Here is a 14510-nt window from a genome sequence, read left to right as displayed (position 1 = left end):
CATCAACATCTTGAATGATAATCGGTGAAGGGCCCGACTCAAGACATGCAGTTAGACGCAAGACACGCAAGTAGGGGCTGTAAAACCCCCATCATCATATCGGCTGGAGGAACTGGCTCTATCACGTCCTTCGACAGTAGGACTGCGATCTCCGAAAGCAAGAAAGGAGCATCAGCCGCCTTCACTGATGTGAAGCGGATGCTGCTGAACTTGGGGGGATGCTGGACGAACTGAATCGCATAGCCGAGGCTGATGGTCCGCAGAAGCTAGTGAGACCGCCAAAGGATACTGCTGATACGCTCCTTGAAGAGGGCCCAGCATGTTCATTTGACAGCTCAACTGGTTGTGGAGTGCCAGAGGAGCGATGGTCCCTCAAGGGTCCCTGCAGCCAGGACAAGAACCAGATCGAGGCAGAGGCAATGGAGCTCTGTCCCTTTAGGGTAACAAAGTCTGGCCCGCTACTCCGAGATGATTATCTTCCCGCATGAGAACATGACTCATCCACGAACGCCACCACAGCGTGCTTAATGCCCAGGCACGTGAGGCAGCGATCGTGACAATCACCCTGCACCAGCTAACGACTGCATCCAGAAACGCACAGGTGATACGTTGTCTATAGCAACACGCTACGTCGTCTTTAAAAAGACGCACCCGTGAATGCTCTTTTAGGGAAATGTTCTTTTAGCTGCTGAAGTGCGCAACCCACTTGACACATGAACGACCACCGCTGAAGCGCCGTCCGCCAACACAAAAGTTCCTTAGAGCGCGTTGAACTCGTCGTTCATATAATTCGGAATTTGTGAGTAATCTACCCATTGCTTAAAACAAGTTGTTATACCTTTTTCTAAATTCTTAATACCTGCAAATAATAATGAAAGACAGACTCAAAGGTTCATATTCTGGTCAAGCCTAGTGATTTTTCTTCTGTAAATAGGAGATACACAATCTTGCCATTTTTAAGATACACATTTACTGCTTCTTCACAGTCACTTAAATTAACCCATTTATTTTCATTAATGTTCTTGACAACAGCACACTAGAGTACAATGAACTGCAATATGTTTATGGACAAAATAACATGATTCAGCCACAGGTAATCACAGATTATTCTTTTATAAAACAGCAGAATGTTCTTAAATAAGAGGAAAAAAAGAGTGCCTAAAAATCTCTTGTTTGCCATTGATCAAATAAATGCACCCAATAAATAAATATAGCTATTAACAACAATGCATTTACATCACCAGTGGATGCACTGTGAGCCAGAGAAAGAGAACAAAAAGAGTCATTTTTACTATTCAGTGAAGAAAAGTTAGTTTAGATTTAGTTGGGAAAGTGCATGATTTTAAAGGGTCAAATTTTGAATGATTACTTCATTTAATGTATCAGTAACACTGTAATATAGTACATTAGTTAACATGAACTAAGAATAATTGTTAATATTTTTAACACTTTATAATACTTTAGTTATGTAAATTTCTACACATACCAATTAATTTGAATATTAAAATAGTGATGTAGGATCATTAAGAAAGAAATAACATGATCTAACAAATATTTCAAGAGTGTTACCAACAGTTATGTTTAGGATTGGGGGCTGTTTAAGAGAATAAAACCCTTAAATGAAATGATCAAAGCAGTAAATTGTTTCTGGAAATTAATAAAGCAAATTGAGAATTTAATAGTAAGTGCAATAAAATTGTATAAATTGCTATTACTAACAAATAGATAGGGTCCTAGGACTGTGGTCCTGAATCTGTAGTCTCCAGTATTGCAGGCTCATGTTTTAAAAAAAATCCCCAGCACTAAAACACAAACTGACTGGGTAGTCTGTCTAGAATGTGCCAACATAAGCGAAGTGATACACACAGTGAAAATAATTAATTATAAACAATTATTTAAAAGTTCATTCTTACCTCTCCATTGCAGAAGCAATATATAATTGCAACAAAGAATCCCTGGAAAATAGAGCATCAATTTAAAATATAATTATACATGTAATAATACAATATTTTGGTGTCTTTGTACAATTTTAATTGTGTACATATTTTTTTGAAATATTACCTGGAATGAGTTAAAGAGCATTTCATAATGCATCTGGATTTGCCATGGCACCGCATACACTTCTGTATAGGGCATTGCCATGAACACAATATAGTGAACCCCAAACAACGGCATGAGGACCAGCGTCGACTTTAACAGCTTTCTGTGGCATAAAGAAAAAGAGAACACAAAGATTAATAACCAAAGTATATAGTTGGGGTCAGTAGGATTTTTTTTTTATAGTAATTGCCACTTTTATTCAGTAAGGATCATTAAATTGATAAAACAATTACAGTAAAGGCATAATAATGCTACAAAAGATTTCTATTTCAAATACAAGCTATTCATGGTTTCCACTTCAGCAAATTAGAATGATTTCTTAAGGATCATTTAACACTTTTTAAAAATATTATATATTTTTAAATATAATATAATAATAAAACTTCTATATAATAAAGATATGATATTTTTTTATATATTAAAATAGAAATCAGTTATTTTAAATATTAATATTATTACTGTACTGTATACTATATTACTGTATTTTTGATCAAATGCAGCCATGATGGACATAAGAATCATCTTTCAAAAACATAAAAAAATCTCAAATGGTAGTGTATATTTCAGATGTTGAAATGTAAACAAAATAATAATAATCTTACCTATACTGTTGTCTGGTGTCACATCTTCCTGCATTTGTTTCTCTAAGTTTTGTTGCCAAGACTCTAATTATATTCAGGAACAACAAAAAATTTACCTTTGGGGGAAAAATATATACACTAATTTAATAGATCATAACTGATACATAACTAACAGACAGATGAAATAACTGCATTAACATTAAAGCAACTGGAAGACAAATCAATATTATATTTGCAATTTACTTGAGACACACGTAAGTTCAACGGATCTTTGTCAAATTTGTACACAGTTGACAGTTACACTTCTCATGATTTTAAAATCTAAAAACATTTATCAAAATAATTATGACTACTTATGAATTTCTTTTTCATTTTTATTTACGGAAACTTACAACAATTGCTGTCAGAATAGGGATCTGCACTATCCATTTCAGGTTTCCTGCACTTAAATCCCAGCACCTGTAGATCATAAACCAGATCAGTCACTTTTAGAAGGCTCAATAATAATATTTAATATTTAATAAATAGTATACAAAGATACTGTGTTTTATTTCTAGAGTCTTTTGCAAAAGTCCTGAGCATGCATACATTATTTACCACATAGAGAATATTTTATTTGTTCTACAAGCTGAATTGATATTGCATTCCTGTATAAATGGTAATATTGATTTGAAACACTAACACTTACTCAGTGTCAGCGAGAGTGGCTCTCACACTGGCCCAGATGGCCACAAACATCGCAGGAACACCTGTTTAATGAAACTTGTTTAGTGAAATCCTTAGTGACCTTCAATTTCAAATTGCTACATACAGAAGAACCCTCAGGGCTTTGATTTCTGTATGATTTCCAGTGATTATTGCAAGTAATTAAACCAATAAATAATTGTATTAGTTTATTTGTTCTTGTATTGTAATTAATAATTAATAATAATAATACATTAAAAATATTTCATTCCATTTCATTGCATTGCATTGTATTATATTGTTGAGTTGGTGGTGGTGACAATGCTATCAAATCATTTATATAAGTCTGAAGTACTGGCCCAGCAGAAAAAACTCTATAGTTGAGCCTTGGCTCTGCAACACTGGTATTAGCAACAGAGAAGTGGCTTAGCTCCACAGCATCCACATTGTATGCGCTGTGCATGTTCAACTTTTCCACACAGTGTGTACAATGCAGGAGCCGTGGAGTCCAAAGTATATCCAGAAAAGCAGACACATTTACTGCCGTCTCCAAAAGATATAGCACATGCCACTGTTAGCAATTAGCAATACCTCAAAGTACCTGTTGCTGTTCTTCAAGAATAAAATTAAAAATCAGTTTGATACACAAATTGATAGCCCAATTGATTCAAGATTTTTTATTTGTCACATACACAATTATACAGAGTATAACCAGCAGTGAAATGTAGGTATTTTCTCAAGAGACCACGCTGGATTCTTGGCTAAAGTGTCCTGGAACAGGTTAGTGTAGCGGTTTCCAATGTCCAAAAGTGTTTCTATGTTATAGGTGATCAGTGCCGACGTGAAATGTGTAAAAAGAGAAAGTAAAAGTAAGTAAATTAAAGCAAAATCTAAGTGGAGCGGCCTGTACGGCGTCCGAACACAGCGGCGCCATTTTTGCCAATTGATAGCCAATTTCAAATTAATTGGAGAAGATGTTCAAAGAAAGCATTAATTAAATCTTTTGTATGATTTGGTGTCTGTAGCCAGAAGCCAAACAATTATGCCCTACTGTTGTGTATTAGAAATGAGTTTACATGAAGAAGATTGTTTACTCACCCCAGCCAATCAGAGTAAAGCCCCAAAGGTACTTCCTGTCTGAGAAGAAGGTCATGAAGATAAGGCTGTGCAGGTACAGGCCTTCCACCAGAATCCAGTAATAATTAGTCGCCAAGAAGTACAAGAAGAGAGTGACAGCCACCTTACAGCCAATCTTGAAGGGTAAAGAAAAATCGATTCAGCGCATATTGATTAGATGCATGTGTGCCTATTTCACCTTAATTTGGTTTTGAGATACAAGCTACGTGTAACTTGACTCGCCCTCAAAAATCTAAATGTATAGCTAATAGAGAAGGACAATTTAAAAGAGTTTCTAAAGATGATGTGAGTGGTTGCCTCTGTGCCTTGAGATGAGGAAACGAGATGTGGCGTCAGTAGCTAGTGCTATGGGAAACTACCTTTCTCCAAAAATACTGTGCCCTATTGAATCACACCCGTGTCTTGGACTGGCCAATGGCGTTCAAATCATGTCAATCCAAATGTAAGAAATGAGGAAAATAAAGCAACCTCAATAGAATGGCGCCAAAGAGACCGTTACTGCAAATACAGTAGTATACAGCAATTATTTAAAATACAGTAAGTCCCTGTATGTGGGGTCTGACGTCACAGAAAATTCCCATGATGCAAAGGGTATTACTGTTATTAACTGTAAAGGGAATTTGCAGCATCATACTGGGTGATATACAGTTAATAACTGTAGAAATGACAGAAATGTCTAACAGTGTAGTTGTTAAGTTTATGTATTGGGTAAGATTACAGGATCTAAAATATGGTCCAAGGCATTAATATGTGCTTTATAAGTACAAATAAACAGCAATATGCTACTATAAGCAACTGGTTTATAGTGAGAATTGGTCGCTATACTAAAGTGTTACCAAATTACCATAAGTGAAATCAAATAGCAAGCCAGCCAATGATGTGCAATTAAAAATGACAGCATTAAATATTTATTCAAATATTTGACACACTCCAATGCCATTGGCCAGAGTGAGACACTGGTGGGATTCAACAGGGACACAGTATTTTTGGAAAATGGTGTCTCCCCCTAGCATCAGCTACTGACACAATGCAGTGTGAACCTCCATCGAAAGGGAACTGGGCTGCTGCTGGATGACTCTCTATTATATCATAGTCTCTTTATATTCATGATATTCATGCCAAACGAGAATATCCATAATCTTTCCTGTTGCTAGGTATTGAGCAACTACCATAGTTACTATAATAGTCTTAATTATAATGTTCAATTAAAAAGGAATTTATTCACATAAAGCTTAATTGAACACCCTGTTTCCTGGTTACAAAAATATGTGAAAATTACAGGAGGGTCTTATAGTGGCAAGTCAACAACAAATGTCTTCAGAGGATAACGATGCTCCCAAACTACTACTACTATGGCAACAACACAATGTGAGTTTCCTCTGTTATGGGCTTCGTTGATAGATATGATTGTATGTGTGCTGCACTTACAAACTTGGTTTTGTTGGCAGGAGGGGCTTCTGTGATGGATTTGAGATCCTCCACAGTGATGCGCTCCATTTCCTGCAGAGCGGCACCAGAGTACAACACCACATCTTTCACAAATATACTAACGGCCCTCAACATGAACGATACAAACAGGTGCATGTGGATGTAGTTTCTGGTGCAATGTAGCCGCCTGAAGAATGAAAGATTAAAAAGAAAAATGAAGTCAAACAGGGGTTATTTCATAATTAGGTGTAAACAGTGTGAGGTATCAAGGTACATGCAATCACAGACCAGACTTTGCAGATTAGTACCATACAATAGCAGATACTTGGATACGTGTGTGTGTTTAGTTGCTCTCCATTGCCATTTCACAGAGGCTAGAAGAACAATACTGATCTTAATTAGAGCCAGATGAGTCTGCCGCTGACTGTAACACATTCTTTGGATTTAAAAGGTTCAGAAAGCACAAATGTTGAAAATGAAGGGCTCAAAAAGTAAGCTATAAAAACAAAATTGCAAGCATGTGTTTCCCAAATTCCCTTCGGTTTGTCTACACTCTCTCAAACTAGTTTGACCGGAGCAAGTCTATTAAGTAAAAGCTCCTCCAGATTTGTTGCAGTCCTCTGAAAAAATGATTTTTAAGTATTTGTAACATTACACACCAAATCCCTTATATTACACTGTAAATATATTTGTGCAGGTATATTATAGTTTGCCCTTCAGCCACCTCTACCTAATGCTAACCACATAACAATAATATAAAAAGTTATAATATAATGCACAGTTATAATGTAAATATGCACAGTGACAGATGTTTTAGTTATAATATACGCACTATTGCATGGATATTCCCAACTCAATTAAGTATTCAATGAACCTGAAAAGATCCATAAACATTTGTACATTTCTACAGTTGTTCACGTGTAAAAATGTTTGCGTTTTAAATGCTGCCAACAAATCCATCCTGTATGTTTCAATGCTTATGCTAACATACAAAACTATACATGTGCTAGAGCCAAATGCATACTGTATGGTTATTCATGAGATCACATTAGCCATCGGAGCTAATGTCAAAGGGCACTTTTGTCTCAAAAGGATACAGTATTGATGTCAACTAAAAGACTACAGGCACCTAAATGTCTGCACTAAAATGCCCCATTCATTCAACACAGAGGGCAAACAAGATCAACTCATGAGAATCACTGATCAATTTGTGCTATTAGAGAACAATTTCAAAAATGGTTTCTGAACCTCCACTGGTCAGTAATAATTGTGGGTGTTTGTTTTGGTCCAACACCAGACAATCGCCACAGATTGTGTGTGATATTTTAAAGATAGCATGGAATCAAAATTACAATTGTAATTTTCTTTTGTGATCAGTATCCATTCAGTATCAGTATCAGTATCCATGTCATTTCTTACTAATTCTCTGAAAATGCACACTTCAGGTGTTCAGTCCGGCCTCTTTTTTTTTTTCAGCCAGGCGTGTTGAAATATGAAACCTTTTGGGTTTATTTTTGTTATTCCTCTCGCTCCTCTGGAGAGGTTTAGAGCAGCTGTGTGGAATCGCTTGCCTCCTCGTCAGTAGACTAACTGCTGTTTGACCACCGTCCCATTGGGAACTATTGATCGGGAAGCTCCAGAGAGCCGATCCGTGTAGATACTGGCTTCTCAAAGCATGCCTCAAACACTGGAGCTAATGTCTGAGAGTCACCGTGCTGCATGGCTGATGTCCTGGAGCCCATGCACCTGAGACCATACTACTGACACTGTGAGCGCAGAGCATGGAAACGCTGGCAGCGGATCAGCAGCGGCCCAAACGGGCCCTTATTAAAGTCATTTTCCTGATCTGCACTTCCTGGTGCCCAGGCAATGGCTGGCTCTTAACAACACGGAGCACTGGAGCCGAGTCAAGCTAATCTGGTACCTGTCAGCAGCTCGTTCCGCACACGACCCGACCCTTTATTTGAATAAGCCCGCTGGATAAATAACGAAGGGAACCTCTTTGCATTAATTAGCAATGAATATGGAACGATTGAACGCTAAAGTAATAAATGCACTCATATGTCTTAATATTGAAAAAGGGCCAGTACACACGCTGGGTCAACTATTAGAGAAACATTCACTTGATGCAGTTCATTTGGAAAACCGATCGCTTCAGTCAAGTCAAAACACAACATTTTATTGAAGTTTTAAAAGTAAAATAGTCACTTTCAGCACACTTGCAAAAAACATTAACTCCTGAACCACTGTGCCTTATTCCTGAAACACGAGCAGGACGTGCCATTCAAAGCCATTCATACATCAAATGTGACAGTTTAGGTCAAATTTGGCATACAGCAAATACCGTATTAATTTGCAAATTATTCATTTGTAGTTAATTTACAGATAAAAAATGCATTGTTAATAAATTAATAGGATATGTACAAATAGTAATTTCTTCATTCATTGCCATTGTAATTTACAAAATCATATTAAGTGCTGTTAATCGATTAAAAATAACTAATCAAACCTTTTTTTAATTAATCATAACCTCACATAATCATAATTTCACATTATATATATGAGCTCAAATGCAAAAGCCTCTAAGTGCCATTTGAAATTTTCTTCAAAAATGCATTTTTCTCAGGCTCCTGTGTTTATGTTCAGTTACTTCACTTTAATGGCAATGCAAATAACCTATTCATTGCCATTAGAGTGAAATTACTGAACCTGATAAAAATGCTCATTTTAGAAGAAAATTAAAAAATGGCACTTAGAGGCTTTTGCATCTGAACTCTTCATATAAACTTTGCATTAATGCAATTAGCAATTAATGTCTGATAAAGATACCTTTAATGTAGTATTTTCCACGATCTAATCTACAGTGATAACTAATTACTCCTGATACCATTAACAACTGTTGTACTACTGGTTTAAATACTGTATGTCAGTTAGGTTGATGAATGAGGAACTCATTATTTGTACATACTGTAGCATAATAATGTATTAACATAGGGACAAAAGTTTATAAACTATGAATTAACTATAATAAACTAATAGTTTGCTAATGGTTTATAAGTGCTTTGTTACTATAAACCTATTAAGTATTACTAAAATGGGTTTTACAAATGTTTTACACAAAAAATTGTTCTGCTCATGTCTCATGACCATAAAAGCACACATCTCAACTCAACATTAAAAAAAAAAAAATTACTCAAAGTCATTTAGTTTATTGTAACTCATTTCTCCGTCAAACCAGAGTGTAAACATTGGCAGCTAGCAGACATTCAGCTGGAGTCTTTGATAAATGCATCTACATGAACCAAGTCTACATGTGGATATCATAAAACTTGCATCAAGTAAACAAATCTAGTCAACAAAACGGGGCATGTATATTGTATTTAGATTGTAGCCTGAGAACCCTGATTAAGACCAATTTCACACTTCTGTGGTGTTCAAGCAATCCAAATGTCTTTGTATTTATTGACAGATTGCAATATTTGCAATATATAAAAGCAACTCTGCAAAAAAGCATTTTGGCGCTGAACTCTCAATTTGCAAGACAAAAGTGAAATTGCAGGATATGAACTCATAATTAGAAGAGAAAGTCTGAACTGCAGATTATAAACTTGCAATTGTGAGGAAAAAAGTCAGCATTGTGGAATATAAACTCGCAAATGCATGAAAAAAGTCAGAATTGCAAGATATAAATGCTCAATTCTGACTTTCTCACAATTTTGAGTTTATATCTTGCGATTCTGACTTTTTCATGCATTTGCGAGTTTATATATCGCAATTATGATTTTGTCTATGGCTAATTGTTTTACAAAAAAGTACTACTTATTATTAAAAAATGACTAATTTCTGGTCTTGAATCAATGAAATTTCTGCGAAATACTTCTGTTGTTCAGCAGGAACAATAGTAGTGTTAAATCTGAAAATGCTGGCATGTTGCTGGCAAGTTCTATGCAAGAACTCTATGAATCAAAGAGAAAAATAATAAAACATGTAAAACAGAATATGTTTATGCATAGACGTCTTGTTTGATATGCCATTTTTGTCCAAGCAATATAATTTCTGCACAGCCCCCAGACTAAGGGAAACTATTGCTTTTTTAGATTCTTCATTGTGAAGGGCTTCGTCAATCCTTTCTATGAAAACAAGGAGGCGGGTTTTTCTTACCGAAAGTATCCTAGGATGACTGTCGCCACCATAAGGGATCCCAGAGAGATGGAGTAGCCCACCGTGTAGATCAGGTAAAGTCTGTCAAAAACCTCCTGAGAATAAAGACAAAAATAAGAAAGTGAGAACAAGATAACTGCACCAGGAACAGAAAGGAAAACAGCTGTAGGTCTTGGTGTTCAAGCAAGAATATCAGAATGGGCGTATAAAACAGACAATCATATCATAATCAAATCATATACTGAACATGCATCAGGACTGACAATTGAAAAAAATGTCAAATAAAAATAACAGCTGCAATTAGCATTTACATTTAGTAATTTAGCATACAATTTTATTGAAAAGCGACTTACAAATGAGGACAATGGAAGCAATCAAAATCAACAAAAGAGCAATGATATGCAAGTGCTATAACAAGTCTCAGTTACCTTAACACAGAGTTTTTTTTAATTATATAATACATAAAAAGAAAACAAATAGATAGAATACAAAAAGATTAGACAAGCTAGTGTTAGTTTTTTTTTTAAGAAAACAAGCAGTTAGTAAATTAATAGATTGCAAGTCTAAAAGGGCAAGTTTTTTTTTTTTTAAAGAATAGAATTCAAATAGAGAGTGCTAGAGTTAGAGAGTCAAATAAAGATGGAAGAGATGTGTTTTTAGCCGATTCTTGAAGATGGCTAAGGGAACATTTAATGTAAAAGTCGATGAAAGTGATTTGGTGCCTCTTTGGGATCAATAAAGCGACATTCACGCAAGCTTCTAGAGGCACATAAGTCTGAAGTAATGAAATTAGGTAAAGGGGTGCAGAGCCAGTGGCAAACATTAATGCCTTGAATTTTATACGAGCAGCTATTGGTAGCCAGTGCAAATTAATAAACAGAGGTGTGATGTGCATTGTGCATGCATTCTGGATTAGTTGCAGAGGTTTGATAGAACTGGCAGGAAGACGTGCCAAGAGAGCATTGCAATAGTCCAGCCTGGACAGAGTAAGAGCTTGAACAAAGAGTTGTGAAGCATGCTCCGAAAGAAAGGGTCTGATCTTAGCAGTGACGCCTGCACATTTTCTATTTCATTCTCTTTGCGACCTGTTTGTGCTTCTCCCCTCAGGCAGACGCTACAGATCTCTGTGCACTAGAACATCTAGGCATAAAAACTGTTTTTCCCCCATGCCATCTCCAGCCTAAACAACTAACACAGGAATTATTCCCTGTGTCCTGTAATTCATTCCCCATCTCTAATTATTGACTCTCTCCCTAGTACTTTGTAAATATATATGCATATTTTTCTAAACAGCTGTATATATAGAGTAAATGAGGCACAAATCTGTACATAAATCTTCTGTTCCAGATTCTTACACATTATTATTATTATTGTTAAGTCTTATTTAAATGTGTCTGTTCTCATGTCAGATATGCATGTATGTACCAGAGTTTCTTAAAAACCACAACAGCTTGGCGAATAAATTCTGATTCTGATTATCACTGTTTATTTTTTAACTACGTGAATTAATCATTTGTGTGTTTGGGACATTTAAATGTGCAATATTTCATAAAATAGTCGTAATTCGTCAGCAATGCTGCAAAATGTAAGCACCCTTGTTATATCTCATACAGCATAAATGCATGAATGAATGAACTGGCCAAAACATATCTGTGCTAAATACATGTTATAAACAGTGAAGCTCGATTAAATATATATTTTTAAAAGTGAAAATGTGTTAAGTTTTAATCTACATATACCAAAGTATATTTCAAAATGTATTTTTGGGGCAGGAAAATACATTTCCAATCTTGCAGTAGCCAACATTTACGTTAAAATCAAATGTGGATCAAAAACCCTACTACAGTGTGCTTTTATGATTTTAAATATATATTTATATTTTTACAAATGGGTAGAAAAAAAGACAGAAAATACATTTACATCAATAATATATTTACATATTTAATAAAAAGATTGGGCCATTTTTATTTTTGTAAATTTTGAAATATTTAAAACATATTTAAAAATATGGGTTAAACCGTGATTAAATTATTAGAAAGAAAACAAAGACACTCTCACCCAAACTCTATTATACTCAATGACACTGTCTGCACTGCTCAGTGAATCTCTTATTTATTCTTGCACTGTGTTAGTTATGATGATGCATTCATGAGAGTGCAGAAATTGAGGAAGATCATTGAATTTGTTTGCTCAACAGACATGTTTGCAATGATCTATGCTTCAGAGCAGCGACATTTTACTCAACAAGACATCTAAATATGATATCTATAAGAAGACATATTCATTTAAACTAAAATCAGGGTACAATGGGTAAAATTCTTTTTTTTTTTAATGATTTTAAATGATCAAATTATAGTTTTTGTTGTTATAAAAATCCTTCTAAAATTGTAAGTGCACCACAGGAAGTATTATGTAAAAAATTAAATTTATGACCCCATGTATTTCATAACATTCATAACACTGGCAGCCCTAACATGCTTTTAAAAGCATATCTTCTATTTTTAATTGGACTAGTTGAAAATCTGGAACCTTTTAATTATTTCTTCATCTCAACACAGTATATTATGAGCTTGTCTGAAACAATCCCAGTTTCTTTATGTTTACTGATATTTACACCACATGAAAACACATGCCAGCGGTGTCTAATTTCTGTTTGGGCTTAAACTCAAAGCTCAAGCATTCGCATCTTTTGGCGTGTAAACAATAGCAGAGCTGCTGAAGGAATTACCTATCCAATCTCTGCCTTCGGCGGTTTTTCCGCTAGAAGCGCAACTGTTTATTTGGAGAGCAAGCTGACACCCGGTGACTAAGGTGTCTGCTCTCAGCCTCTTGTGAAAATTGTTTGTCTTGAAGTTCAGAGACTCGACAAAAGCTGAGCGGTGACTCTTTCAACTGCCATTACTTCAGGCTGTAGGCAGCCGAGCAAGTTCACATCACGACCGCACTGACTGAGCGAGCTGGATCAGTGGTCTGCATTAGAGGAGAGCAATCTGGACCTGATAGAAGAAGAGATTATCCAGCTGTTAACATTTAGCATGAGATGTGATGGCCAAACCCAGCGCTGTGTTTGTGCTGTTGAGTCGCTGCACTCCAAAGCGTTTCATTTGCATGGATGAATTTCTCAATAACTGCAGAAGTGGCTCTTGGGATGTGAGAAGCAAAAAGGCATGACCTCAAAATATAGATCTCTACACTCATCCAACCGTGTTACAGATCAAAGGAAAATATATTTAAAAAAAGTGGCAAATAAAAAACTGAAAACCATAATTGACTATTTGAAAAAATACTTTTTGTGCGGTGAGCAACCAAGGATCTGGAAAGCAAATCTGGAAGACTTTTGTGAAAGAATTGTTATGAATATGAATAAATTGATCCAGAACTAATGATTGTAAATGGACAGCATGCTCAGAACTGTATGATGGATGAACAAATGAGATATGAGCAATGATGCATAACAGTAAATGTCGGAACTGAATTTTAGCTAATTACCTTAATGATCCACTTAATCAGGAAATTCACATAATACAGAAAAATTACTCATTTTGATCTATTCATGTCAAATTGTGGAACTAAAGATGAGTGGCATGACCATAAAATATGTAATATTTTAGACTTTATTATCCTGTGGTAGGTATATCAGAGCTATCACAGAGTAAATCAGTCATTAATCCGTCCAGGCCATATATTAAAACATATAAACACAAAAAGGTATATTTTATACCAATGTATTTTTAACCAATTTTGTATATTTTTAAATAGATTTAAAAAAAAATATATAACTTTTAAAATAATTTAAAAATAGATTTTGCCCTACATATATTTCTATACAAGAAAATAAATTAATGTCACATATGTCAAGGGTTTAAACTAAATATAATAATAATAATAATAATAACAACAATTAAAAATTTTTTATAGAGCTTCACTGTTTTCAATATATATTCAGCATATATTTAAAATATATCTTGGCCAGAAAAAAAGAAGGAAAAAATACCAAGTTAAAATGATTAGTATGGCCCAGACCTGTATGTGATCTTACACTGAATGCAGTTGCTGGCAAACATGATGCAGACTATGACTATGCGTGTCACGAATCCGGTGGTCTTTTGTCTAACTGCCACAAGAGGTCGACTCTCCATCATATTGGCTCTCACACCACACAGACTGTCATATATTACCCTGGACTGCATTTCCCAGCATTCATTGCGCACAAGTACACACAGCTGTTTCAATCACACACTCACACCTGAGAATTATCACACAATCCCACACCCTACTTAAACCATGGACTTCCCCTTCCTCTCTGCCGAGTATTGTTCTGCGTATAGCACTTCCCAAGTGTTGGATGCCTTACTGAGCCATTCTGTGTTCTCTAAGTTTAGTTTATTTTGTTTATAGTCTCGTTTCCTGTTCCCCGCC

At 35.4% G+C, this 14510-nt stretch overlaps 1 protein-coding gene across 1 annotated transcript in view; it reads right to left on the bottom strand.

Moving 5' to 3' along the window:
• The window catches only part of pth1r (parathyroid hormone 1 receptor), a 103730-nt gene that overhangs the window by 3994 nt on the left and 85226 nt on the right, over positions 1–14510 (bottom strand). The window contains exons 5-12 of the mRNA XM_079435377.1: positions 10092–10186; positions 5931–6117; positions 4464–4617; positions 3370–3430; positions 3074–3140; positions 2703–2797; positions 2062–2203; positions 1914–1955 (exon numbers count right to left, since the gene is read on the bottom strand). Coding sequence (XP_079291503.1) covers positions 1914–1955; positions 2062–2203; positions 2703–2797; positions 3074–3140; positions 3370–3430; positions 4464–4617; positions 5931–6117; positions 10092–10186 — 843 coding nt within the window. The remainder of the gene's footprint in view (positions 1–1913; positions 1956–2061; positions 2204–2702; positions 2798–3073; positions 3141–3369; positions 3431–4463; positions 4618–5930; positions 6118–10091; positions 10187–14510) is intronic.

This window comes from Barbus barbus (genome assembly GCF_936440315.1).
Source record: "Barbus barbus genome assembly, chromosome: 15".
Taxonomy (NCBI): Eukaryota; Metazoa; Chordata; class Actinopteri; order Cypriniformes; family Cyprinidae; genus Barbus; species Barbus barbus.
The sequence above is the reverse complement of the archived record's forward strand: the minus strand, read 5'-3'. Positions and strand labels throughout refer to the sequence as shown.